We start from the raw sequence: 25,443 nt of genomic DNA on the forward strand, positions 1-25,443 counted from the left end.
AGAGAATATGCTGCATCTATTATTATGGTCAATTGATCTATTGATATGAAATTGAGTTTTTTAAAAAAATTGCAAAAGCCTTTATGGCCCAGGAGAAGGTGAGGCGGCCACTTCTGGCACCAGAGAAAGCAATGCGGTTTGAAGAGCTGCTGCTGCTGCTGCTGCTCCGGGCTCTGCCCCATAGAGGTCTGTTTGCCCTGCCTGTCCCTGCCTCTGCCTCCTGGCTCTGGGTCAGCCTGGGCAGAGCTTTCCAGTTTGGATGGCGGGGGGTGGGGGACTTACGTATGGGTAGCAGAGCTGCTTGCCTTTTAGGCTTCCCCGTGCAAAGATTTGGACATGTGTTCATTTTCGATTTTTTTTAAAAAAACCCAGCCCTTTATCGATCTCCAGCTATAAGCATGCACAGAAAATTTAAAAAGGAGGCGCTGTGACGTCCTCGATGATGACATCACCTTCACTTGAAAATCCTGATTATAAGGCATGTGCGGAACAAAATAAACTGATTCCACAACTGTAAAAATTCAAAAGGAGAGAAGACATGCAGAAGAACTGTATCCAAACTGATTCCAATGCTTGGGGATCAATTTTTAAGAAAATAAAGAATAAGTCAAGTGCGTAGAGAAGCCATAAATCAATAAAGAACCATTCCTTGAAATAAGGAATAGGTGGGAAGCCTAGTGTTGAAGAATTAGGGTGTTACTTCAGTTTTTTTCAGTATCAAAATGTCTCTGGCCAAAGCTGCCATTCATTTCTGTATTTTGTTGCAGTGTGCTTTGCTAGTTCTAAGCCCAGGAGATCCTGGTATTTGATTGCACATCTATAGTTCGTTGCACAGACTGTCAAGTGTCAAGTTAAAACCCTCTAACAACATTATTTTAAAAAGTATACCTTAGGGGTATATTTCAACACCTAGCCAAAGTCCAGTTATTTGGAAAGCAAAAACTATGTTTTGAACCGTAGACCTTATTTACTTGAAAGAAAAATGATACTCCCCCAACAAAAAACTGTTGTACACATAAAACATTTTATTGCTGAACATAACTACAACTTGTATGCAAATTTAACACAGCCCCTTCTCTTTTTTTGATGGCATACCTGAAAGGAAGCCTAATCTTGCATTTGAGTAAATATATAGAAAACATATATAAATTTTCATGAATTTTAAAGGAAATCATATTAAAACAGTTAAAATTAATAATGTCTAACACATCTTTGCCTTGGGGTATTACTATCTGGGAACATATATCTAATGTGACATAAATATTTATCAGGAATGCACGGTTTGTAATGAAGGGGTGTATCTCTTCAGAGCACCTTAAAAGGTTTTTATGGAACATTGTTTTATTTTTTTAAAAAACCCATGAGGTATTGTTCTTCCCCCACTACATGGGTTGGGGTCACCCCAATGGCAAAATTCATAGATTTCTGAGATTGTTTTGCTACCGTGGGTACGTTTTTGTTTACTGAAAGAGAATTTTAAGTGATAACTTCTGAATTTGGGAACTCTGTTTGTTATTGTATGGGTGATAATGGCTTAAGAGGACAAGGTTCTAGAGCCACTTCACTGCATTCTGCTGTTCTAGCAAAACAGAACTGGAGTAGCTAATTCACCCCAAGTGGTGTTTTGAGGGTTTAACATTACACATCAGAAATACTTGTTTTCTTTCTTGGATTGTTGTTGACTGACAACAGTCTGTCCTGCAGTCAGTTTACAGTCGTGCAGGAACTTGTAGGTATCTTAGTTTAACTGGTGGAAATCACAGCTCCTGGAAGAAGTAGCTCGGTCTATGAGATATAACATGAATGAATGGTGAGCAGCAGCTAATAACTTCAAATGTAGAAGGTGAAAGGCAGAATAACAATACTTGTTCTCTGTAGGGATTTCCATTTTAGGATTTTTGTTTAGAGAAAGTGATCCTACTGTTCCTGGTAATCATCCCCCCTCCTCTGGTTTTCACGGGTGTGGTGCTCCAAGAACCCTTTTAAGAATTACATTTCTAAAACAAACAGAATGAATTGTTTATGCGATCAACCTTGAAGATATAATTCACTGCGGTGTAGCTGGACTGATATAAATGTCGAAGATTAAATATTTGGATTTACAGTCAAATGGATGATCAGTTCAGCTTCTGCTGCATAGTTCCAGACTGGGAGGAGAGGGTGGAAGATCTGGCTTTTTATCAGATCCCTTAGAGATTATTCAGTTTGCATTGAGGGTGGGGGGATAGCGAAGCTTCCTACAAAAGCTTAAGTCCTTTCTAGGCCACTTGGAAGTAACTGCTTCCAAGTAATGCAGTGAAGACAGCAACCACTGGAGTTAGAAGCTAGAACAACAAAAGAGACTGAGATGGTATGGCATAGTCTGTAGAGTGTTGGATTTGGACAGAGGATATCTGGGTTGAATACTTGCAGACATAGACTTAAATGCAAGGCATACGAATCAGTAAATAAATAATATTGAGCTCGTTGGTGGCAGTCACCCACTCTCAGTTTAATTTGCCGTCTCAGAACAAAAAGATCACTCTCATATATGTTGCCCTGAGCTCCTTTGGTGCAGGATGGAATACATATATGATGTGTAACTGACAAGTAAAATTGATTTGATGCATTTTGTTGGGCTAGTATGTTTTGTTGCCAGTATGTAGCATGATGAGGTTTTTAATCTGTCTTTGAAGTTTTATGGCTCGTTTGTTTTGTTCAGGTATTAGTGCGAAGATAGCTGAAGTAATGAGAAGTCATCATGGAAGCCCAGTCCCATAACTCTACCACGGGCGAGAAGAAAAAAATTGAGAATCCCATAGTGAAATGCTCCACTCGAACAGATGTCAGTGAGAAAGCTGTGGCCTCCAGCACAACATCAAATGGTGAGTAATAGTAAGGATTTACTAGCGGCCAAACCTGCAGTAATTTAATGGGTGCCACATTCCATATGACTTGAGCTTTTGCACCTGGATTCAGTGTTTGTTCTAGGGAGAAACTGAAGCAAGTAAGCGGAGTTGTGTAGGGGGGAAAAAAGATTGGGAAGGAACGCGTGTATTTGTGTGTGGAATACAACGAGCCCAGTTCTGGCATCAGACTTGGCTTTTCCCTCCAAATTATCTAATTTGAGTTGTAAATAATGATGTTATTTATTATGGGAAGTTCCTATTGTGGTATTTTGGAAAATCATCATGATTAGCCTGGAAAGGATTCAAAATACTTTACACTTTGCCGTGGAAATTGCTTACCCTGGTTAGATAATTGGTTAGTATAAAAGAGACAAAAGCGGCCTTGTCAAAAATTAATGGCAAGGGTTTCTTTTTCTCCTTTTAAAAAAATTAAATATACTAGTCTATTGTAAACATCCTCCCACTAAAACATATCCCTCCTGGATTTCTTTAACCACTCAAGGCGCAGCAGCGAACATACGAAGAAAACATGCTCATTTTGGAAATATGAATATGTAGTTTGAAGAAATCTACTCATTTCCTTCCCAAATGCCATTGCTTGCTTGGTAATTTGACATGCACACCGTCTAAGCTTTCCCCTTTTCATCTGTCTCCCCCCCCCTCCCTTGGCTTTCCGGTTTAATTTAGAAAGACTAAGGTCATTGTTCAAAGTCCCTGTTGTAGTAATTGAACCACCTTTGTTCCATAAAATGACCAAATAATTTGAACCCATGACTGCTGTCTGATGTAGTCTGAGATGTAGTTTTAGAAATATTTGTAGAAACAGGGCACTTTTTTCTTAAAAGAGGGAGAGAAGGTACTTTCTTTTCTCTTGTTCTTGAATTTTCCTGAATATTCCTATCAGATCTTTTTAAGCATTTTATTTAAATCCAGACAGGATATGTTGCATGCATCCTGTCATTTGGAATGACACAAAACATATTATTACTGTTTGCTGACTGGTACAATTCCATGCACCAGGTTCAATTCCATGCATCAAGCCAGGCCAAGGTTTATACAAATTCACAGTGAATGGGAGTTGGTGGGTGGGAGATTTGGTGAAAAATAAATGGCTGATTCAACTGATGGGAACTATTACAGCAGCGCTGTAGGAAATTGGTAAGAAACAGATATCCAGCTTCTCATGCTGGTGTCTTGGCAAGTCTCCAGAAAATGGTTTCTTCACACAGGAGCTTAAAGCAGGAATCTATGGTGTTGAAGAGAGAGCTCCTGTAGTTTCCTGGTGGGCCAGTGGTGACCATCAGAGGCCAAAACTGCATCCCTGTGTTGATGAACTGGGTGTCTTATCTGCTGTGTCCCATTGCTACTCTGGAATTTGTGTTTGTAGTCTCAAAATATGGATGGAGTTCAGTTCTTTTCATACGATCTTACTGTAGCATTGCAGCAAGTAGCAACTGTACTGCAGCTGCATGCAGATGTCACACTGAAGTTAAATCAGTGAACTCCATCCACGATCTCGGGATGAACAGGCAAGATCATCTTATAGGACGTTTATGAAAGCCTATGAGGTGGCAGTGAAGGCTGTGAAGAAAAGAGTTTTAAGCAGCCTCCATCGCGTCAGCTAGCTCACGCCCGGCAAAATTGTTTAATGTGGTTTGGTCATTGGTCTCCTTGCCAGAGGGGGGCCATCAAATTTTGAATTTGGCTATTAGCTGTGAGGCTTTTGGGAGCTTTTTTGCTGATAAAATCTTGTCTCTCCGCCACGACTTGCCAGCCACAGTGGACTCAGTGAATGAGCTAGAGACCCCTTGGCTGTCTTCGGGGCCAATATTTGATCATTTCAGCCCACTCTTTGGGGAGGGGATTGACAGGACCCTGCGATCAGTTAGGCCTACCACATGTTCCTTGGACCCTTGCCCATTGTGGCTGGTAAAGGCCAGTGCTGAGGGGCTGCGGTCCTTGCTGGAGGCCATTGTTAACCTATCCTTAGGCTCCGGGGTTTTCCCTGGGCCATTAAAGGAATCTGTGGTGAGGCCTCTTTTAAAAAAACCATTGCTGGACCCCAGTGACCTGGTCAATTACCACCTGGTTTTGAACCTTCCGTTTCAGGGAAAGGTGATTGAGCAGGCGGTGGTGGAACAGCTGCAGGGCTTCCTGAAGGATGTCTCGGCCCTAGACCCCTTCCAGTCCGGGTTCCGTCCGGGACATGGGATGGAGACGTTGCTGGTCGCCCTCACAGATGATCTTTGTAGACATCTCGATCAAGGCAGCTCGGTGCTGCTAATATTATTGGATCTATTGGCAGCGTTCAATACAGTTGATTACGATCTTCTGACTTACTGCCTCGTCGATGTGGGGATATGAGGGACTGCCTTACAGTGGCTTGTCTCTTTTCTCCACGGTTGGGGACAGAGGGTGGCACTTGGGGAGAAATTGTCATCCCACCACCCTTTGGTGTGCGGGGTCCCAAAGGGAGCAATACTCTCCCCATTATTGTTTAACATCTATATGCGCCCCCTTGCCCAGTTGGTACGGAGTTTCGGACTCGGGTGTCATCAATATGCAGATGACACCCAGTTGTATCTGATGATGGACGGCTGGCCCAGTTCAGCCCCAGATTCCTGGAACATGCTTTTGCAGCCGTAACTGGTTGGTTTAAGCAGAGTCGGCTGAAACTGAACCCAACGAAGACAGAAGTCCAGTACTTGAGCCACGGGGGATTAGATTCGGGACTCCAGCTCTTGGCCCTCGATGGGGCACCGTTAGTGCCAGTTCCGAGGGTTAAGAGCCTGGGGGTGATTTTGGATGCCTCCCTGAAAATGGAGGCACAGGTCACAGTGGTTGTCAGGTCCTCTTTCTTCCATCTGCGGCAGACCAGGCAACTTGTCCCTTACCTGTCAACCCGTGACTTAACTACAGTGATCCAAGCAATGGTAATCTCTGGTCTAGATTACTGTAACTCGCTCTATGCGGGGCTGCCCTTGAGCCTGACCCAGAGATTACACCTGGTACAAAATGCAGTGGCACACGTTATTACGAGAAGGCCAAATAAGGCGCATATAACACTGTTCTTACGTGAGCTGCATTGGTTGCCAGTGGAGTACCAGATCAGATTCAAGGTTCTGGTATTGACCTATAAGGCCCTGTGTGGACTGGGACCAGCATGTCTACGGGACCATCTCTCCCCATATATTCCCCGGAGGACACTCCGATCAGGGGACAAACAGCTGTTGGTGGTCCCTGGCCCCAAGGAGGCCTGCCTAGCCTCAACTAGAGCCAGGGCCTTTTCAGTCCTGGCTCCCACCTGGTGGAATGCTCTGTCTGCTGATATCAGGGCCCGGCAGGACCTACTATCCTTCTGCTGGGCCTGCAAGACAGAGTTGTTCCACCAGGCATATGGCTGAGGCTGGACCTCTGCCAGCCTGGAAAAAGGGGTGTATAAATCTTAACCCTCCCTGTGAAGGCTGTCCACCATCCTGTTTTAAATGTGTTTTTTTAATGTACATGAATTTTTTAATTGTATTTTTAATATGTTGTTATCTGCCCTGATCCCGCTCCCGGGGAGGGTGGAATAGAAACCTGAAATAAAATAAATAAGTAAATAAATAAATTTTTAAAAATGTGCACAAACTTAGCTTGTTGCTGAACTCATGCACTCCTGGCACCTAACTGTTCCCCGTTCCTAGAGAACAGTGCTTAAAAACTTACTTCAGTTATATATGACATACTAATGCTGGTGGATAGGTTAACCAGGGTTGAAGGAGAACATTTGTACGTCATGAATAATGGTTATTAGTTTTTAACCATGATTGTCAGCGTAAGGAGAGAGGAAGAGTGAGGAGCAAGGCATGTGTGTGAACCTGGCAATAAACCACATTCATAAATGTTTTTTGCTTTGCCGCAGCTAAATGTGATGTCTGAATGCAGCTCATGCGTACTACTTAAAACACTAAATGAAATCTGCAAGTGTTCAAGGACCACAGGATTCAGCTGGAGATGTAAAACTTTGGAAATATCAAAGCTATGGAGATGAAAGAAAGGAACCATTTATCTGCTTTCTTCCCAACAAAACAAATGGAAATTTGGGGGGAAATTCAGCTGTATGCAATACTTATCTACAAGTAATGTTGCAAAAGGAGCGAGACCTCTGGAGACTGCTGAACCCTTTACTGAAACGGGCCCAAAATGGCTGAGAGTCAGGTGGGCGGGGACACCCGACGTGATCTCTTTGGGGAACTGCCGGAATTGCGTTCCTGCGCGTTTCCCCTCAAAATGAGCCCTGCATATTTGTGTTATCACGTTGAGTTACTAGGAAGCAAGACACAGCATTGTCTGGGAACAAGCACAAAGTTATAAACACTGGAAGCTGCTGCAGTTCAACAGATAACCACCTGTGAACGCCTGAGAAATAATAGTTAGGACATTAGCAAAGTGACACTGGGCTATTGCTAGATACAGTGTTCAGCATAACAGAATCAAAATTGGCATGGATGGGGCTCAGACATGACAGGTGTAAAGTTATCTCTATCTTCCTGATGAGGCAGTGATGGGATGAGATAATAGTGGCGCATCCAAGGCCTACAATTGAGTTCATGGCTGAGATGAGATTTGAAGTGAGGATACTTAGCCACTGTGCTACTGTTCACACAGTGTTCTAGTTGTATTTGGTCACTAAGCAAGGATGAATTGCTTTCGGCCCCAGTTACAGATGGGCTCACATGGACAAAAATTAGAGGTTTATTAGATAGGCTCTTAGTCAAATCCAGGGCCGATTCACATGGTGTTTTTGATATGGTAAAGATGATTCTACTGCATCCGTTTCACGTAACGAATATTTCTTAGGCCACATCTGGTGATGGCTGGCGTTTATCATGTTGGAGATCCTGTTAGCTGTCAAGCCTTTCCCTGGATCAGCCCACACAGTGCCTGGGCACATGGTTCCCATGTGTTTGCTTGTAGCGATCTCTCTTTTAAACTCCTCGGAAAATACACGCTTTGGCAGCACAGAGACCAGTCTTTTCTGCAACTTATGAAAGTGAACCTTGGCAATAGCTACCAGATTGGGAGTGGGGGACACACAAGTGATTAATCCAGATCTATGTCTAATGTTAAAACTAGCCACATGAGCCAATGCTGTGTGACAAACAGCTTTTGAAATGGAGGGGAGTTTTAAAACTGTTTTGTGATATGTCATAGTGTATGTGTGTATGTATATATGTTAGCTGTTATAGGAAAAAGGCCAAAAAATTCCATGTGGCTAGTGCAGGACCCTGGTGTGAGCCTAAACAGCTTTTCAAATCTTGGCTAGTGGGCTTATTTTGATTTATGAACGCTAAAGCGTTGGTGTTGCTGGGTATGAATATCCCCCTGGAATATAACTTTACACATATTGGCTAAAACACTCACATAGCAGCATACTTCGAGGCATATGTAAAGGTCCTGGTGAGTAAACCCAGCTCCAGTTATGTTAGGGTCCTGTGTAATAATCAGGAATGTGGTTAATGGGGATATTAATTACCTTAGGGGAGGTGTGAATCTGAAATTCATTAAGGCTCATATAGTTGCCCAAGACCCTCTGAGGGAAGACAATTTATGTAAGTAAAACATTCCTAATATATAAAAATGCTGGAAATGTTCCTTGGGTTAATGCACAAAATAAGTACTGTTTTCACTGCAGTAACATTGTGCTGGTTGGCGGGGGTGGGTGGAGGGAATGGCATTTAATTTTCGCTCAGTTAATTTCATCATTTGTTTATAGTATTTGCAAATAAATTTGTCCAAAAATATATCTCTTAATCCAAGGAACTACCATTACTTTTTTTTAGACAGGCAAAACAGCTCTGTCTTTTTTCCAAAGTGCCATGCAATAGCCTTTAGCTCTCTACTTATTTCTATGGGAGAATAATTCCCATGTGCCATCATCAGGCAGGGTTACCAGACAGTGGAGATTTTTTGCAGCCCCAGGAATAAATTTAATGATGGAATTTTAGTCTTAATTTAGTCCTTTGTGTATGGATTTTGGCAGAGCTGGGCCCTAAAATAAATGCAGAAAGTACACTCTAAAGTTAAGCACTTTCTTAGCTGTTCTCCATTGTAATCTTTGAGACCTAAAAGTGTCCAGACTTTGGCTACCTTGTACTCATAGTCTGTTCCTCATACCTAAGTAGGGCTGTACATTTTAATTAGTTTCATCAGCAGATTAATCAACTGAAGCTTTACTTGAATGGATACTTTTGTTCATTCTTTAGTCTAGTTTGATACAGAGGATAGTTTGATACAAACAATCTAGTTTGATAGCGTACTATAGGGTGGAAAAGACAGTATTTAAGATGGCTCTTGCCTCTGTCCATCAGTGGCAACTTGTAAAATTACTTTGGATGTTACCTGCTTCCTGTATCTCAAACACAAAAAAGAAAAAGAATTGATACAGCGGTTTTGAAATTTTGAACATTTATTGACATATAACAACTTAATGAATGTGTGGAATGCGAGTAGCCTAGTGGGCCACTTTTGGTAAGCAGAATTGGCACTGTGCGATGAACCAAATGCCGGGTTAAGGTACCTGATACCAATGCTCATGCAGTTCTATCTGGTCAAGTGAATGATTAGAGGTCTTGGAGCCAAAATGATCTCAGCTTGTTCTCAAACTTTAAATGAGTAAGAAGCCTGGCCTGCTGGCATGTGGCCGGGTGTGGAATTGGTTAAAAGGAAGATGGTCAATTAAAATTCTTCAATAACTGGCAGCCCTAATATTAGTACCAATTTCATAGATCAGTTGTGGCCAAACTGTGCTGCAAATGGCTAATGCCACGTATAGAAAAGGTTGGTCATCAATAAGCAGGGAGACATTTCAGTACCAGTACAAACATGGGCTCATATCAGTGTCATATGAGTCCATGTTTGTACTGGTATTGAAATATGTCCCTGCTTGTGATGACCAAACAATCTTTTCTATATTGCTGTTGTGCAGATTTATTCTTGTTCCACAGTTGAAAATGTGGAAGCAAAACTCTTTATTTGTGCCGTAGGGTCCCATATGGGTTTCTATACATGGAAGCCAGAGCAGGAAACAATGTGATCCATGAGGATTTTGTGTATAGAATAGCTGTATTGTCCCCTGTACACACAGAAGTGGATTGCTTAGATTGGGCACCAATTTAGTAAAACAATACTGAAATAAAGAATGACTTCAAGCATTTGCATATTTCCGAAGACTGAAAATGTCTATTTTCATGAATATCTTAATAAATTGTTTAATAATTTGATTTGTATTTTTTTTTTGTAATACTGGTATAGTTAGTGTTCAGTAATCTATACAACTTTTTAAAATACAGCCCGTGTATGCACACACACATATATAAAACATATATATTTAAAACAAACAAAACATTGCACCTATTTAGTGGAAGGCCTAGTTGTACAGAATGTTTCTGATTTCTCTTTGATAGATTAAAAATAACCCACAACAAAACCAAGAAACAAGGTAAGATTGTTCCGAATTTGTTAAACGCTTACTGGTATGTTTTGCCAAATATGCCCCTGCATGCATCTTCCAGCCATACCTACATCACCTCATAAACCTGTCTTGTGGGGGGGGGGGGGTGGAACCTTCATACAAACAGTGTTCTCCCCCCCCCCCTGGACATTAGCAAAGTTTGCAGCGTAATGTATTACTTGAGTGACAGCTGTGTGGGGTGTAAGTTTGGATTTTCACAGAGGCTCCACTACTTTCTAAAAACCACGAGTGGTTAAAGAGGTTAAAATCTCATAAGGGTTTTATTCAGAGCTTCTAATCATGCAAAGGGGGAAAAACTCTTTTAACAATTATTTGTAGGTGGATACTGGGCACTAGTGTTGCATGGCTTTAAAAAAAAGACCCAGCCTTGCATAACTTCCATCGATCTGTCAGTTGCTATTCGCTATGACCAGGTAAGTTGAATATTATGACCTTCTGAGCACTGTCTCAGTTGCTTGGGACAGTCAGGGGATGGCCGTCTCCATTATTCCTTCCTTTCGAGAATCCAAAGGCATCTGGTTGTCTCCTGTGGGAGACAGTCTACTGCTGTAGATGACCTCTGGCATGATCCAGAAAAGCAGCATCTTTCATAGGTAACACAGCAGGAGTTGATTTCTTCTTTTTGCTGAGACCAGGGATGACACCTGACCTAGAAGATGAGGAGTACTATGTGACCTGTACTGGCCTGCTCTTCTTAAGAGGCTTCCTTGTTGATCTAGTTGGCTGCCATGGAGGTACCCAGAGCTAGGCAGTGATACTTAAGATGAATTTCTGTCTGATATCTTCCGAGGTTCATGACTTGCAGCAGGCTTGACTCCTGACATAAAGCAACTCAGTTTTCCAAACTTCTTTTTAAGCTCCCAAGAATGTAACAGATAAGCGCAGAACTCTCCCCAGCATTTATGAGCGTTTATGTGTAATCCTCTAGATTGCAGCAGTATTCTGAGATTCAGGCGCATGGGATTTTGTGGTGAATATGGATGCTGAGCATGCACGTGTCTCCTCCCCACAAACCTATTAATATCCTTGAGTTTGAGTCCTAATTTCCCGAAAACCTGTACGTGCCAAGTATTATCCCCTTATAGAATACCGGCATTGCACTTGGCTAACCACAAACTATGCTCTAGGGTTAAAATAGCACCAAATGTGTTCAGAAGCTGCCAGCATTTCCATTATAAAATCTTAATTTCATCTCCTCGGCCATTAAAATCTGCTCCAGGCTGAGACTTGCATAAAAGAAACAATACTGGCACAGGTTAGAAGTTGGAAAGCATAAGCATGCACTCAGAAACGGGTCGCTTTTAAACAAAATTAATGAGTGTGTGCTGACAATATTTTTTTCCAAATTGTTCTACTGGAAAACAGCATGACTTCTCAACTGAAATTTGAATGAACTTAGAAAATATTGATCTTTTTCTTTTTTTGTTTTTACTTGTTCATTTGAGAGCTTGTCTACATGCTCTACTATTCCTGATTTTCTTAGCAGTCAATCCACAAGCATTGAAATTGGTTTGGGTATGGTTGTTCCATAGGTCTGCTCTCCTTTTGCGTTTTTACAGTCGTGGAGATGGTTTATTTTCTTTCTCACATGTCCACGGGGTTGAGGAGGCATTTTTAAAGCCAACTCCCCAAAATGTACAGGAAACCTGACTATCCCCTTAAACCCTCCCCACCTTGTGGCAAATTTGCAGGGAACCCACTCATAACTGTCCCCTAAAGACCCCCCATCCCCCCATAGTTCAGCAAGATTGGAGCCTGGGTCCAGTTCTATGGGCCCTTGAACAAGCTGCCCCCAGCCACTATCAGTTGTTTCCTACAGAGGAAGCATTTCCAAGACAATTATTCCCTTTTAAACTCCTTAGCTAGGCTCCTCCCTGCTTGGGATTCTCTGGTTTGACATTACTACCATACAGGGGTCATTTCGTAGAAAAAGAGCTGGAGGAATGCATTAGCATAGCTCATTAGCATAACTCATTAGCGTATGCCATGCCCCTTGCCATCGCCAGAAGTGTGTCATTGGCATAACTGATTTGCATATGCCACACCCCCTGACATCACCTATCCTGGCTGTTTTGGTCCCAATCCTGGCCATGCAGGGCCGAAATTGGGCCCAAAATGGCAAAAAGGGGCTGAAAATGGCCAAAAAGGGGCCCCAAATGGTCAGGATTGGGCTGCTGCTGAGTGGGAGAGTGATCCACCACCCATCAGAGGCCTGTTCTGGGCCATTTCGGCCTCAGTTCAGGCTGAAACGGGCCCAAAATGGCTGAGTCAGGTGGGCGGGGCCACCTGACATGTGACCTCTTTGGGGAACTGCGTTCCTGTGCGTTCCCCCTCGAAATGAGCCCTGCTACCATACCAGAGAATCCCAATGTCAAACCAGAGAATCCTAATGCGGGAGAGATAGTAAACTGTCAAACCAGAGAATCCCATTGAGAACCTCTTTTCAAGATATAAGGCGGAGCGTGAGGCTTAATGAGCCTTGGAGTTGACTTGGAGAGGCCCTTTTGGAGCTCAGATGGGGGAAGGGGCAGAATGGGATGGGAAGCCGCTCTGCCTGCTTCCTCCTCCCTGCCCCGCCAGCCTTGTGCCACTGTCCTGCAGCAGTGTGGAACTTGGCTTGCCTCTGTGCTGCTGCTCCTCTGCCGCCGCCTCCTCTGCCCTTCCAGCCTCGAACCGTTCTCCTGCAGTGGCACAGACCTCGGCTCTGCTCTGTGCCACTGTCCTTTTTGCTTGCTGCAGCAGCTGCCTGCAGCAGCTGTCCATCGTTCCCTGCTGTGGCTGGATAACCTGGCCTAACAGAATTCACACCTTTGGACCGGATCCGGGGGCTTGGCCTGTGGAACCAGTAAAGCCGGATTATGCTGAACTGGCAAAAACCTTTCTTTTTTGCAGGTTCCCAGAGCTGAATCACACACCCTTACTCGGGGAGGGCAGGGGCCAGCATGCATGATCTTTATATCAATTCATACTCCCTGGATAGTAACTTGTGAACTTTTGCATCTTAGACATTGAAGTGTAATGTTTACATTATTAATTGCCACTTCGAGCATGTTTTCCTGGGAAATGTGGAGCCTAAATATATTGAATATTAATCACAGTTTTATTCGTGCAATCGTAAGCGGAGTCCATGGGCTTAGAAAGGTATAATTCTGTTCAGGATTGTACTGGAAATCTGCTAAATACCTTTAACTTAGACTGGGGTTTTCAGGATTTTGTGTGACATATGATAGTCTCTCCAATATAATCTTTGGGCCCAGTACTCGACAGTGTCTTGCACGTGGTCAGAGGAAGTCCAGATAAGCATTACACTTTACTGTCTTGCTACCACTCTTTGCATGTCTCTCATACATTTGAACTTCCTCCTTCTGGAATTGCAGGCTTAAAAAAATTGCTTAGTTAATGCACAGTTTCACCCACATATCTCTGTTCTGGAGGGGATATGTGCTGAGCTGCCCCTTGAACTGTTGCAAACTCTGTAAGTATTATCTGGCTATCTCTTCAGTTGCTTGATAGACAAGTACTTCTTTTCATTTGGGTATGTTTTGTCTAGTTTTTTTTGACCCATGAACTCTTTCTAGTGTAATCTGATATCCTTATTAACCTATTATTCTGCTTTAAAAGAAGAAAAAAGAAAGAGAACTAATTATAAACGTATGTAGGTTGTGGCCTTTGACTACCTTTATCAGAATCAGATAGTTATTGAGAACATACTTTAATGTGATAGAAAACAGAAATAGTTATCTTACTAGTGAAGAAACTTGAAACCAAATCTGATAAATGAATAAAGGAGAGGAAGTCTATTTGTTCTCTTTGGCCTTTTTAGAAGAGGAACCATTTTGAGGATCACGAAGAAAAAATTATTCTGCAGGAATCACATTTCTTTGCCCTTTGCTTATACATTTTTTTTTTTTGGCTTTCAGACATACTACAAGGATAGCTATGAATCCTGTTGCCCCCTTTTGGAGGCTCTTACATATTTGATGCCACGAGAAGTCAAAAGTTCAAAAGGATAGTTATTTTACACTGTTTGTGGTATTTAATGATTACAGCATACTGTAGTGATTAGAGGGCAGCCTAGACATTCACCTTCCCTATAATAGCCTACACATGGTCAAGTGCGGGGTAGGCCATCATTTTTAATTTACTCATTCATTTCACATTTCTATTCTGCCCTCCCCACGAGTGGGCTCAGGGCGGATCACAACCCATTAAAATACAATAAAATTCCATTTCCATAAAACATTTAAAAACATCATTAAAATAAAAACATATTTCTAGTTATACAGTCAGCCTTACAAAGTAGAACAGGACGGTAGACAGCCTTCGCAGGGACGGTTAGATTTTACACACCCTTTGTTGTTCCAGGCTGGCAGAGGCCCAGACCTCTGCCATGCGCCTGGCGGAACAGCTCTGTCTTGCAGGCCCGGCGAAAAGATAGTAGGTCTTGCCGGTTTGTGCATGCAAGCCCCTGCCTATAGGAAGTCACGTGCAATCTGGGCATATTGATGCTTGACTTCAGTAATCTAGTCTCCTTCGAAACGAAGAAGAAAGAAGTTAGATGAATTACGCATATGTTTGTATGGGTGTACACCTGGGTCATACATAATGTTCACTATGTGGGGTGGTGTTGTGTATAACTTTGAGCCTGTCCCGTGTAAGCAGATTCATGTCTAAATCAGCAAAGTTGGTCTGCTGTTTTCATAGGCAGCCATGTAAGTGCCTTGACATTTAGTTTTGGCCTAGTAGCTAAGTGATAATCAGATGTGTTATTTTTAAAGAATGTGCTCCAGATTAGACTTAGTGCATATTTTAGTTTTATATTTCAAAGATACTGTTTCTTAGCTCAGTATTACAATTTCCTTTTTTCACTAATACATAAACAGCTTGAATTCATTAAAACATTATTTTAGCAAAAGCTTTTGTGAATTAGCCCTCACTTCATGAGAACCATGGAATGTATAATCATTTTGCAGGCATGTTTATAAAGATGTAAAACCAAATTATTCAAAAAGGTTTTTGAATTGTAGGGAGGGGTTCTCAGATGCTTCGCTAATGAGTTAAGTACCATAGACTTCACCACTATGTTGCCTTATGTATTACCTGTTGTCTTAAATATGTACTCCCATGAGCTACTTGTGCTTCGTATGGTCTAATGTCAGCCCTTGAATTGCTTATGTTCTGTTTCAACATTTCTTCAAATCTGTATTGGATTTTTACTATTGCTATGTCTTTTTGAATTTGTTTATTTACTCTATGGCATTGTTTATGGAAATGTCTTTGAAATGGACTGTACTAATCTCACGCTGTGTAATCCGCCTTGAGTCTCAGTGAGAAAAGCGGACTATAAATAACATAAATAATTAAAAAAAACTCTTAAGAGATAACCACCAGACTCTATCATTCAAGTATTGGGCTTACTCACTGCCTTACTATGCAGGACTTAACATAAAACAAGGCTTTTGCTGTGAAGTTGGAGGAACTGTGGAGGAAAGTGAGCTTCAGTGCGCACCTGAATGTGGCTTGAGCAGTTGTTTGCTCTCCCAAATCCTGGTCCTATCCTTAGCATGGCATTAACTGTGGTTGAAGCTTGGTGTCTGAGGCTCTTGCTTGCACCTTGAGCAACAGGATTGCTGCTTCTTCCACGATTACTACCTTGCTGCTCCCAGGAAGATGTCTGTGTATATATTATTATCTTACCTCTCCTCTCTGGCGTTTAGATTGCTGTACCCTGTTCTCCTTTCCTTTACATTTTGTCCTCACAACAATCCTGTGAGGTAGGTTAGGCTGTGAGGAGGTCACTGGCCCAGGGTCATCCAGTCAGCGTCAAAGCTGATTGGAGATTTGAACCCAGATCTCCCAGGTCTTACTCCAGCACTCTTAAGCATCAGCCCCCATGGTGGTTTCAGGGGTGGGTGGGAATCGTATTGCTCCAGGTATGTGTAAAGGGGGGGTGGAGTCTGACCTCTCTATTTGGCAAGTCCGTCCCAAGTGACTTGGCTCCTCTTCCTTGCCTTTGACCAGCCAGTACTAACTGGCATTGTACTTTCAAATATAGGAGCATCCCCAGGGTCATAGTGGGAGCACTTTAATGGGTATTTTTTTTTTAAAAAAATTCATATCTGACATTCTAAGTGTAGAGAGGAATAGTGTGAAAGAGCAGATTTTGCAGCACTGATTGTGAGGGGTGAACAGGATTGTGAGTGTGTGTGCGCGGTGTAAAGCTGTGGAGGTTCTTTAACATTTATCTTTCCTTGGCAACTCTAAATTGAGTAACAAGACTCCAGGACTTATAGCTAGCAAAGTTCAAAGTGTGAGAATTTTGGATTTTCTGTAGCAAGGTCATTGTCGCTAGCTGAAGTCTGAAAGATTTCTGTAATACTGTGCAAAAAGGATTGGCTTCCATTCAGCGATGATCCCAGGTGAAGCCATCCCCAAAGAGAGAGGATTTCTTAATGATCTTTCACCACTGCACTACCAAGATAGCAAAGCTTTACTACAGTGTTATGGGAAATATTATGGCAGTAATACAATTGTCAGTGGAATGGGCTGTTGTCGATAAAAGCATCAGTACTCAAAGAGTGCACTGGAAATCTAGCATTTGACATTTCCCTCATCTCGTACAAATGGTTTGCAGCTGGTTGTTCTGAAAAACAAAACACATTGTGGGCCAAGTCCTGATGGCATTCTGGTCTGCAATTGTATAAACTTGTTCAGCCAGTTAATTGGTGAATTCTTGTTAAATTGCTTAACAGTGCTATAAATGGCATGCAACTTTATTAGTCTGGAGGTGTTCTGTATTTTTCTGTTTCCTGTGTTCAGAATTGTTCCATCATTTTCTGTAAAGCTGAAAGGTATAAATCACATATTGCAGCCTATATTGGCCACAATCCAGTGAATACAGTGTTAGGTACCCTTAAGTCCATTAATTTCGACAGGTTTGAACACTCTTATCTCTCTGCTGGATTTATGGCCTTTTAAAAAAAAAATTCAGCAGCCCTGTGAAGTAGATCATTGTTATGTCTACTTTACCATTGGGAAATTGACTTGGAGAGAGAGGGAGAGACTGATTCACTCAAATCCACATAGTGGGTTTGTGGTAGAAGTGGGATTTGAACTTTCATCTTCCAGCATTTTAGGGATGCCGTACTATGACATAGTTAAAAGCAGGGCTTTTTTCCTGAGAACAGAGGTGGTGGAACTCAGTAGTGGAACTCAGGACCGCACAATGACGTCACTTTGGGTCAGCTGGAACAAGGGGGGAGTTTTTAAACATTTAAATTTCCCTCGGCGAAAATGGTCACATGGCCGGTGGCCCCGCCCCCTGATCTCCAGGCAGAGGGGAGTTTAGATTGCCCTCTGCACTGCTGGAGGATTTTTGTATTAAAATTTTCTTTATTTAAGCTATAAACGTGTGACCATTTTCAAGAGGTGCCAGGACTTCGTTCCACCACGTTCCCGCTGAAAAAAAGCCCTGGTTAAAACATCTTCTGAAACCTAGAGTATGCTAAAGGTTGGTCGATGTGTTCCGTAGCCTGGATGCATAAAGCATCTGGGATTTTGCATGTGTCAACTAGTTGAATGGTGTCTCCTTGGACATACACATTTTCTTCTTAATCAAATAGTCCCTTTTATGTAATTTTGCTTTAGTGTACCCTCTCTTATTTTTTCCTCCTTTTTTCCTCCTTAAGGGAGTTTGCAGTAGATGTTGTCTAGAACTGAGAGGTGACTAAAGATACAAGTATATGGGGCCAGTTCAATTATTATGCTAAGTACAGAGCCTGGCTGTTATGCTAAGTAAAGTTGGGGGTGGTGGTCTTCTCATCACATGACAATAGATCTCGTGACCATAGGCTGTGTTCTCTGGCCTTGTGTATAGACTACCAGGCTGCCCAGCATGAGAACAGAGGATGAGTGCTTTGTGTGTGAGAGGGATTATCAAAACAGGACAGAAGTGTGGAACATTTAGGATTACCATATTTCTTGGTTGGCCAGGTTTTATGTAGAATCTGTTCATGCTACCGCTGCCTGGTTGGCCTGTTGGCTGGCCTGAATTTCCAGCTTTCCTTTTTCTGTTTTTTTTGTTAGGCCTACTAGATCCAGACCTAAAAGGTAATCTATGAAGAGTTTTCTGATTTCTTTGTTCCATGGAAACAGGCCTGTTGCACCTTCCCTTTTGTTCTAGCCAACAGTGGAAGTCACGGCTGTGATTGACAGGTATGGGAAACCCAAGAGAATGCTTTGCTTCCCTATTGCCAGGAGGGTCTGCTGCAGCAATTGTTTTCTACTTCTTAGGCTTTAACTGGCTTCTAAAAGTAAGTAATTTTAAGGAAAGCATCTCATGCCTTGTAAATATCAAAATTATTCTTCCCCCCAAATCCACTAATATATTAAAATTGAGCTTTTCTCTTAAAAAAAAAAAGTAAAGATCCAGGTTTATCCAACCCCTTCTAAGCTCTATATGTAAGGCTTGTGTGTGTTATGTGCCATCAAGTCACCTCTGACCTATGGCGACTCTATGAATGAAAGACCTCCAAAATGTCCTATCATTAACAGACTTGTTCAGATCCTGCAAACTGGAGGATGTGGCTTCTTTTATTGAGTCAAGCCATCTCATTTTGGGTCTTCCTCTTTTTCTACTGCCTTCTACTTTTCGTAGCATTATTGACCTTTCCAGAGAATCTTGTTTTAGAGAAACAAAAACAATGTTTTAAACACTGGAAAATAATTTTAGATAGCGAAATTAGGAGGCATTACTAGAGGCTATAGGGCATGTTAGTAGTCCAGTTTTTCAGGTGCCTTGGTCTCTGGATAGTTTCAGGTGGGTATTCATGCTGGTCTACAGCAGATGAGCAAGGTTCAAGTCCAGTAGCGCCTTTGTCCAACAAGAGTTTCCAGGATATAAAATTTCATGCTCTTTAAGTCGATACTGGACTTGAACTTTTGTCTTGGAAGCTGTGAAGATTGGAGAGCAGTCGTACTGCCTAAAAATCTAAATAAATGTAAACTGGTTCGTAATTATTTTCTCCACCACCATTGCATCTCTATGCAATCATCCACCTGAGCTGTTCCATGTGGTTTGGGGGCTTTTACATCACAGGCCCAGGGAACTGGACTCTGACGACAGAATTGTCCACTGTGATCAATTTGCTACTTACTTTGCAGACAAAACTGCCCAGATGCTCTCTGTGTTAGATGCCGGCATGGTTATCCATGTTATGCATGTTCAGATGATGTACCTTTGGCATTTGTCTGATACCTTTCAACTTGTGGAGCTCAAGGATGTAGACAACATCCTTGGAGAGGCGAGACCTACCGCATGGGCTCTCAACCCTTGCTCTTCCTAGCTGATAAAAGCTGCCAGAAGGGGAATGGCTGAGTGGTTAAGGGGAGCGGTAGATGCTTTACTTTATTTAAAATAAGTTCCTCTGACCTGAGGTCTTAAATCAAACAGTACAGTATTTATAAAATCTTAGTTCATATATCAACAAGAAGAAGAGAATAACAAATAAAGAAAATTGTAACAGTAATACACAACCATCCTGTTAATACATGACAAAGGAATGTCTCAAAGATACTACAATGGAAAAAAAACCTGGGCTACTGGTAAATGCTTCCTCAAGAGCAGGAGTTGTGCTCAGGGAGGCTGTGATTAAACCTGTTTTGAAAAAGTCCTCTTTGAGTCTTCCTCTGTTGGAGAATTTCTGGTCAGTCTCCAGTCTTCCATTCCTGGATAAAGTGTTAGAACAATGGCTACCAATTCACCTCTGAGCACAATTCAAGGAGTTGGCTTTGGCCTTTTGAGCCCTGCATGGCTTGGGACCGGAGTATCTGAAGGACATTTTCCTCTCATTTGTTCCTTCCCAGGAATTAAGGTCATGGGGGGGGGGGGGAGAGGCCCCTCCTGACTGTTCCATCAGCTAAAGAAGCACATCTGGTGGGTACACAAGAGGGGGCCTTTTCGGTGGCAGTCCCATTATTTTGGAATATCACCCCCAGGCTGCAACTGGCTCCCTCACTGCTGTTCTTCAGGAGGCAGCTGAAGACGTTTCTGTTTAGGATGGCTTTTAATTAACTTCTTTGGTTTATTGGCAGTCTTAAACTTTTTTTAAAAAACTTTTAAATTTAACCTTTTAAACTTTGTTTTTATTCACTTTATGATTGTTATTTTATTTATATTGTAAGCTGCCTTGAGTTCCTGTGAGGTGGAAAGGCAGCTAGTAAATGTTTTAAATAAATAAATATTTCCTTTTTGCACAGCCCAGCTTTAAGCTTTTTGACAAGCATGACTCACAAAAACTCTGGTCCAGATAGACCTTGCTTACCAACTGGACCCTCTTCCTTCTAGAAGTATAATAAAAATGCTAAAATATTATTCCTATTACTTGATGACCAAGTTATCAGTCTTCATTATGCCAACAAAAAGCATGTCTAGCACATTTAGGCCAATTAGTAAAGCCAGCTCTTGGCAAGCAGTTTGTGATAGGTCTTCTTCGGGTTCAGTTAAGTGGCTATGGTAAGGTTATGAACTGATACAATCTTGAGCTTTATTGTGTTTTTAATAGTTTGTGCAGAAAAACTCTTAGACTCAATCTTACTACCTGTTGTTGGGCTATATTGGGGAATACAAATGGCAAAGGAAGTTCATTGCTGGTAAGTAGAATGTGATAAACACTGGAACAAAAAAAAATCCTAACTTTAAATATATGCTGATGGGTTCTGAACTGACTGAGACCACAATTGAAAGAGATTTTGGGTAATAGCAGACAGCTCAATGAAAATGTTAATCTGTGCGCTGAAGATTATTAGGAAACAGGCTGGCAAATATTGTAATGTCCTTGCATGGAGCCATGGTGCCCTGCATTTGGACTACTGTAGAACTCTGGTCTCTGTTCTTAAAAAGAATATTGCAGTGCTGGAAAAAAATACAGACGGCAACCAAGATGATTAAGGGGTTGAAGAGTCTTTCCTATGAGGAAAGGCTGAAGAGTCTGGAACTTTTTAGTTTAGAAAATAGATTGGGGGGGGGGACATGTTAGAGGTTTATAAAATTATGCATGAAGTGGAGAAAGTGAATAGAGGGAGCTTTTGCTTCCTGTCTCATAATAACGAATGAATTTGATGGTCAAAAAGTACAGGAGAGACAAGAGGAAGCACTTCTTTACTCAACGAGTAATTAAATTGTCGACTTCGCTGCCAGTGGATATAATGATGACCATGAGCACAGATGGCTTTAAAAGAAAGTTAGACAGAGTCATGGAGGACAGCTCCATCAATGGCCACTAGCCATGGTGAGTAAACCTCTGAAACCTGGTGCTAGGAGGCAGTCTTGGGGTGGTGGTGGTGGTGGCTTGGTCTCCATGCCCTATTTGGCCATCCAGGGCAAATGGATGGCCACTCTATGAGTCATGATGCTGGGCTAGAATAACCACTGATCTGATCCAGCAGGGCTTTGATATACAAGATGTTTTAATGGTGCAATATTATGTACACTTGTTTGGAAGTTAGTCCCTTTTGAATGTACGGCGTTTAGTTTGGAGTAAATTAGGATTAGATTTTAATGCTACAGTGCTATTCCCACTTCGTTGACAGTTGACTTCTGAGTAACCCGTGAAATCTCACTGAAATTAGCAGGAAGCCCAAAACGTCACAAACTTGGGTTTGTTAATGGTCAAGCATTTCAAGACTCGATAGAAAAACAAATAAGAACCTCCTATATGAGAAATTCTTCGTACATTGATTGAATTTATGTGGAACCATGTTCTGCTAGAGCCACAAGACCAGAGTCAGATGGGCCTTGCTGCATCATTCTTTCAGACAAGCTTTCTTTTGTTGAAGAGAAGCCTGAGTAAATCTTGCCATGAGCCAAGGGGTGAGGGAACAAGGTGTTTTCTTTGACCCCCCCTCACCCTGTTTTCAGTGGTTAACTGGATGAGATTCAAACAAGCCGGTAGATAACACAACTGTTAATGTGCTTAGATTTGCATAATTAGCAAATAAGATGCATAATATTCAAATTAGGCTGCCCATGTTTGGGTCCTAGACTGTGTCTCAGTTTAAGGCCCTCACAACCTTTAAAGTGAAAGATATATATAAACAGACATGCAAGCTGGATTTTTTTCTCCTGGAGTTACAGTCCGGCTCCTTCCTACTTTTTCAGTGGTTTTGACAGATAATTAGTCATGGGCACAAATCAAAATACGAATCAAATTTCATGACGAATCTGGTTGATTTGTGTTTCGCGAAAGGCATTTTGTGGTGCTGCAGTTTTCATGAAATTAACAACTTTTTGGCTCAATTATTTCGATTCGTGAACAATTTGTGATGCCAGACAGGTGGGTACCGATCCATTGATTCCCTAGGCAACATAGGCCCGGAATGTCTGCAGACCTTTTGTTGCTATTGGAAACCCTAGTCTTAGCCCACATAACCTTGATAGGCAGCTCTTCTTGCCAACTGGAGAGCTTCCATTCTACCCTGTACCACGGGGGTTAATCCCCTAGGCAACTGAGGAGATGGGCCTTCTGTGGCCATGGGAACACCAATCTCATCTCTTCAGACCCTCTTAGGCAGGTCTGTTTGCCAGCCACAGACCTCCTGTTCTGCTCTATGTGAGCATTTGTTATATAAGGCACCTTTCTCTGCCTTGTGCTTTTAGTTCCAGTAGACAGAGATAGAGGGAGGATCTGTTGCTCGGATTTGGAGTGAGAGAGAGTGGAGTTGGGAGCTTTGGCTGGATTTGCTGCTGCTTCAAAAGAGTTTGAAAAGCCTCTTTCTTATTCTCCTCACTTGTTGTTGCTGGGAAGGTCTCTGGATGAGGATGCCTTTTTTCCTCCACCCCACCCCACCCTAGTCTCAGGCCTTTGCCTGGCTCTGTGGCCTAGCTTGACTGAGGCCTCCCTTATTTTTTTCTTTGTTTGTCTTTGTCCCTTCTTAATTCTTTCTCTTCTCTTTTGAGGGCTCACACTCTGGTTGTTTCCTTTGGTTTTATTTTGTGCATCTCTCCCCCCTGGGCAGGTGTCTAGGTGGTGCTTTTGGGGCCCTCCTCCCAAGTCCAGTCTCAGAGCCACTGCATGGCTCTGCTGCCCAGTTTTGTAGGTTCCGGTCAACGTTTTGCAATTTTGGCCAAACTGGGAGGAAGAGAGCCTGCTGAAGTCTCCCTGTGAGTTTGGCATCTCTGGGTATGAAGGGGGCCATTGAAGTGCCCCAGGTTCTAACGAATCATGAAATGAATCGTATCGCAAAATGGGACAATTTCATGCAAGTTTGTGTTTCGTGATTCATGGAACATGACGAAATGTAAAACTCGTTTCGTTTTTTTCCGTTTTGTGCTGATCTCTACAGATAATACTAGTTGATAAGTTGCACGCTGACTCAGTAGTGAGTTGTATCTCTCATCCAGTGTTTCAAGTGACCCATCTGCCTTTAAAAATATAACCAATTGTACAGATATTCTATTTTTTTTTGTCACACTCCATCTCTTAAAAAAAGCCAGCTCCTGCTTTAGACACACGAAACTGAGTTTCTTTGAACTGAGTTTGGAAGCGATGATTCCACAGGGGGCTCACCATGCAAAATCTGGACACGCCTTCAGAGTAGCAAGAGAACATTTATAGCCTGATGGTAAAAAAAAAATTTACTTAGAGACAAGTATTCCTACTGAGTTCAGTGGACTTGTTGCCTAGTAACTTTATTTAGCATTGCAGCCCGCATACATTATGATGATATGACCAAGATTTGAATTCATACTACTTGAATATTTGACTCACTTTGCATGTGGATTGTATTCTCAACAACAACAAAAAAGCACAAAATCCTCATCCTAAAATCATACTCAAGCATATATATATATATATAGGCCTAAAGATTGCACTTAAAAGAAAATACTGTGTGTAATCTAATCAGTGTGTACCTACAGTGTTTGTATCCTCTCCTTCCAGAAAAAAACAATGTAATTTTACATTTGCAAAACCATAGTTGGTATTGTAATTTTTTTTCTTTTTTTCATTGCAGGAAATACTGCACGAAAGTCTGTGTCACTTTCTTTCTTTCTTTCTTTCTTTCTTTCTTTCTTTCTTTCTTTCTTTCTTTCTTTCTTTCTTTCTTTCTTTCTTTCTTTCTTTCTTTCTTTCTTTCTTTCTTTCTTTCTTTCTTTCTTTCTTTCTTTCTTTCTTTCTTTCTTTCTTTCTCTCTCTCAGAAAGTTGAGTTCCATCCCAATTATTAAATCTTCGGAGACCATTCCCACATGGTTCTGTAAATGGTAGCTTCATCCTGAGTTCTTTCATCTCTTTTCCTGCTCTCCTGGCTTGACAGTTGAAAAGGTCTGACTGCGCCACACAATGGTTTGATTGGTTTCTCTAGGGGAGGCTTTTCCCTGCCTCATCATTCGCCAGGCAGGTGGACCAGAAAGTCTCTTGATTCTTTTGTTGCCTCTCAAAGTCCGAGGTCTTTGACTGAATAAATCCTCCGTCATGGGATAATTTTCTAAAAGGAGGCTGAAAGATGTGAGAGAAAAGCCTCACTACTTGGGTGCTGAATTAATGAAATAACTGGGCCTTGGAGTTTGCAATTGAAAAATCACCAGGAATGCAATGGGTGGAGACAGGCTGCAGAATGCACGGGCCCGTTACTTCCCTCCCAATAAAGTAGAAGTGCTTGACGTGCTCTTGCTAATGTCTTGGCTCCTCCGGCATCCTTTTGGCTTTATTTGCATTTGTCACCATGTTTGTGCAGGAGAACGAGGGCAGAATAAAAGTCATCCTGGTGCAAGGTCTAGTTAGTCATTAGATTATAACAAGTGGATGGAAAAGGCTTCCATATGACAGAACTAGGGTTGAGTTAACACAGGGTGAAAAGTAATTTACAGATAGGCTGTCCTCAGCCATCTTTGTAGCCTCTGATAAGGTTTCATTTCAGAATGGATAGGCGACATTTCCACTTACGGGCCCATTCTGCGACACCTGTGATAACAGCTATTGGATCCTAATTGAAATTGGTTTCAAAATGGATTTTCACTTTTCTCTGTCTGTGGAAAATATTGA

The 25,443-nt window shown here is 41.9% G+C and overlaps 1 protein-coding gene across 1 annotated transcript in view; it reads left to right on the forward strand.

The window, feature by feature from the left end:
• Window positions 1-25,443, forward strand: part of GLI3 (GLI family zinc finger 3) — a 306,111-nt gene that overhangs the window by 21,498 nt on the left and 259,170 nt on the right. The window contains exon 2 of the mRNA XM_054991390.1: window positions 2,702-2,864. Coding sequence (XP_054847365.1) covers window positions 2,741-2,864 — 124 coding nt within the window. The 5' untranslated portion in view covers window positions 2,702-2,740. The remainder of the gene's footprint in view (window positions 1-2,701; window positions 2,865-25,443) is intronic.

Source organism: Eublepharis macularius, chromosome 11 (assembly GCF_028583425.1).
Source record: "Eublepharis macularius isolate TG4126 chromosome 11, MPM_Emac_v1.0, whole genome shotgun sequence".
In the NCBI taxonomy this organism is placed as follows: Eukaryota; Metazoa; Chordata; class Lepidosauria; order Squamata; family Eublepharidae; genus Eublepharis; species Eublepharis macularius.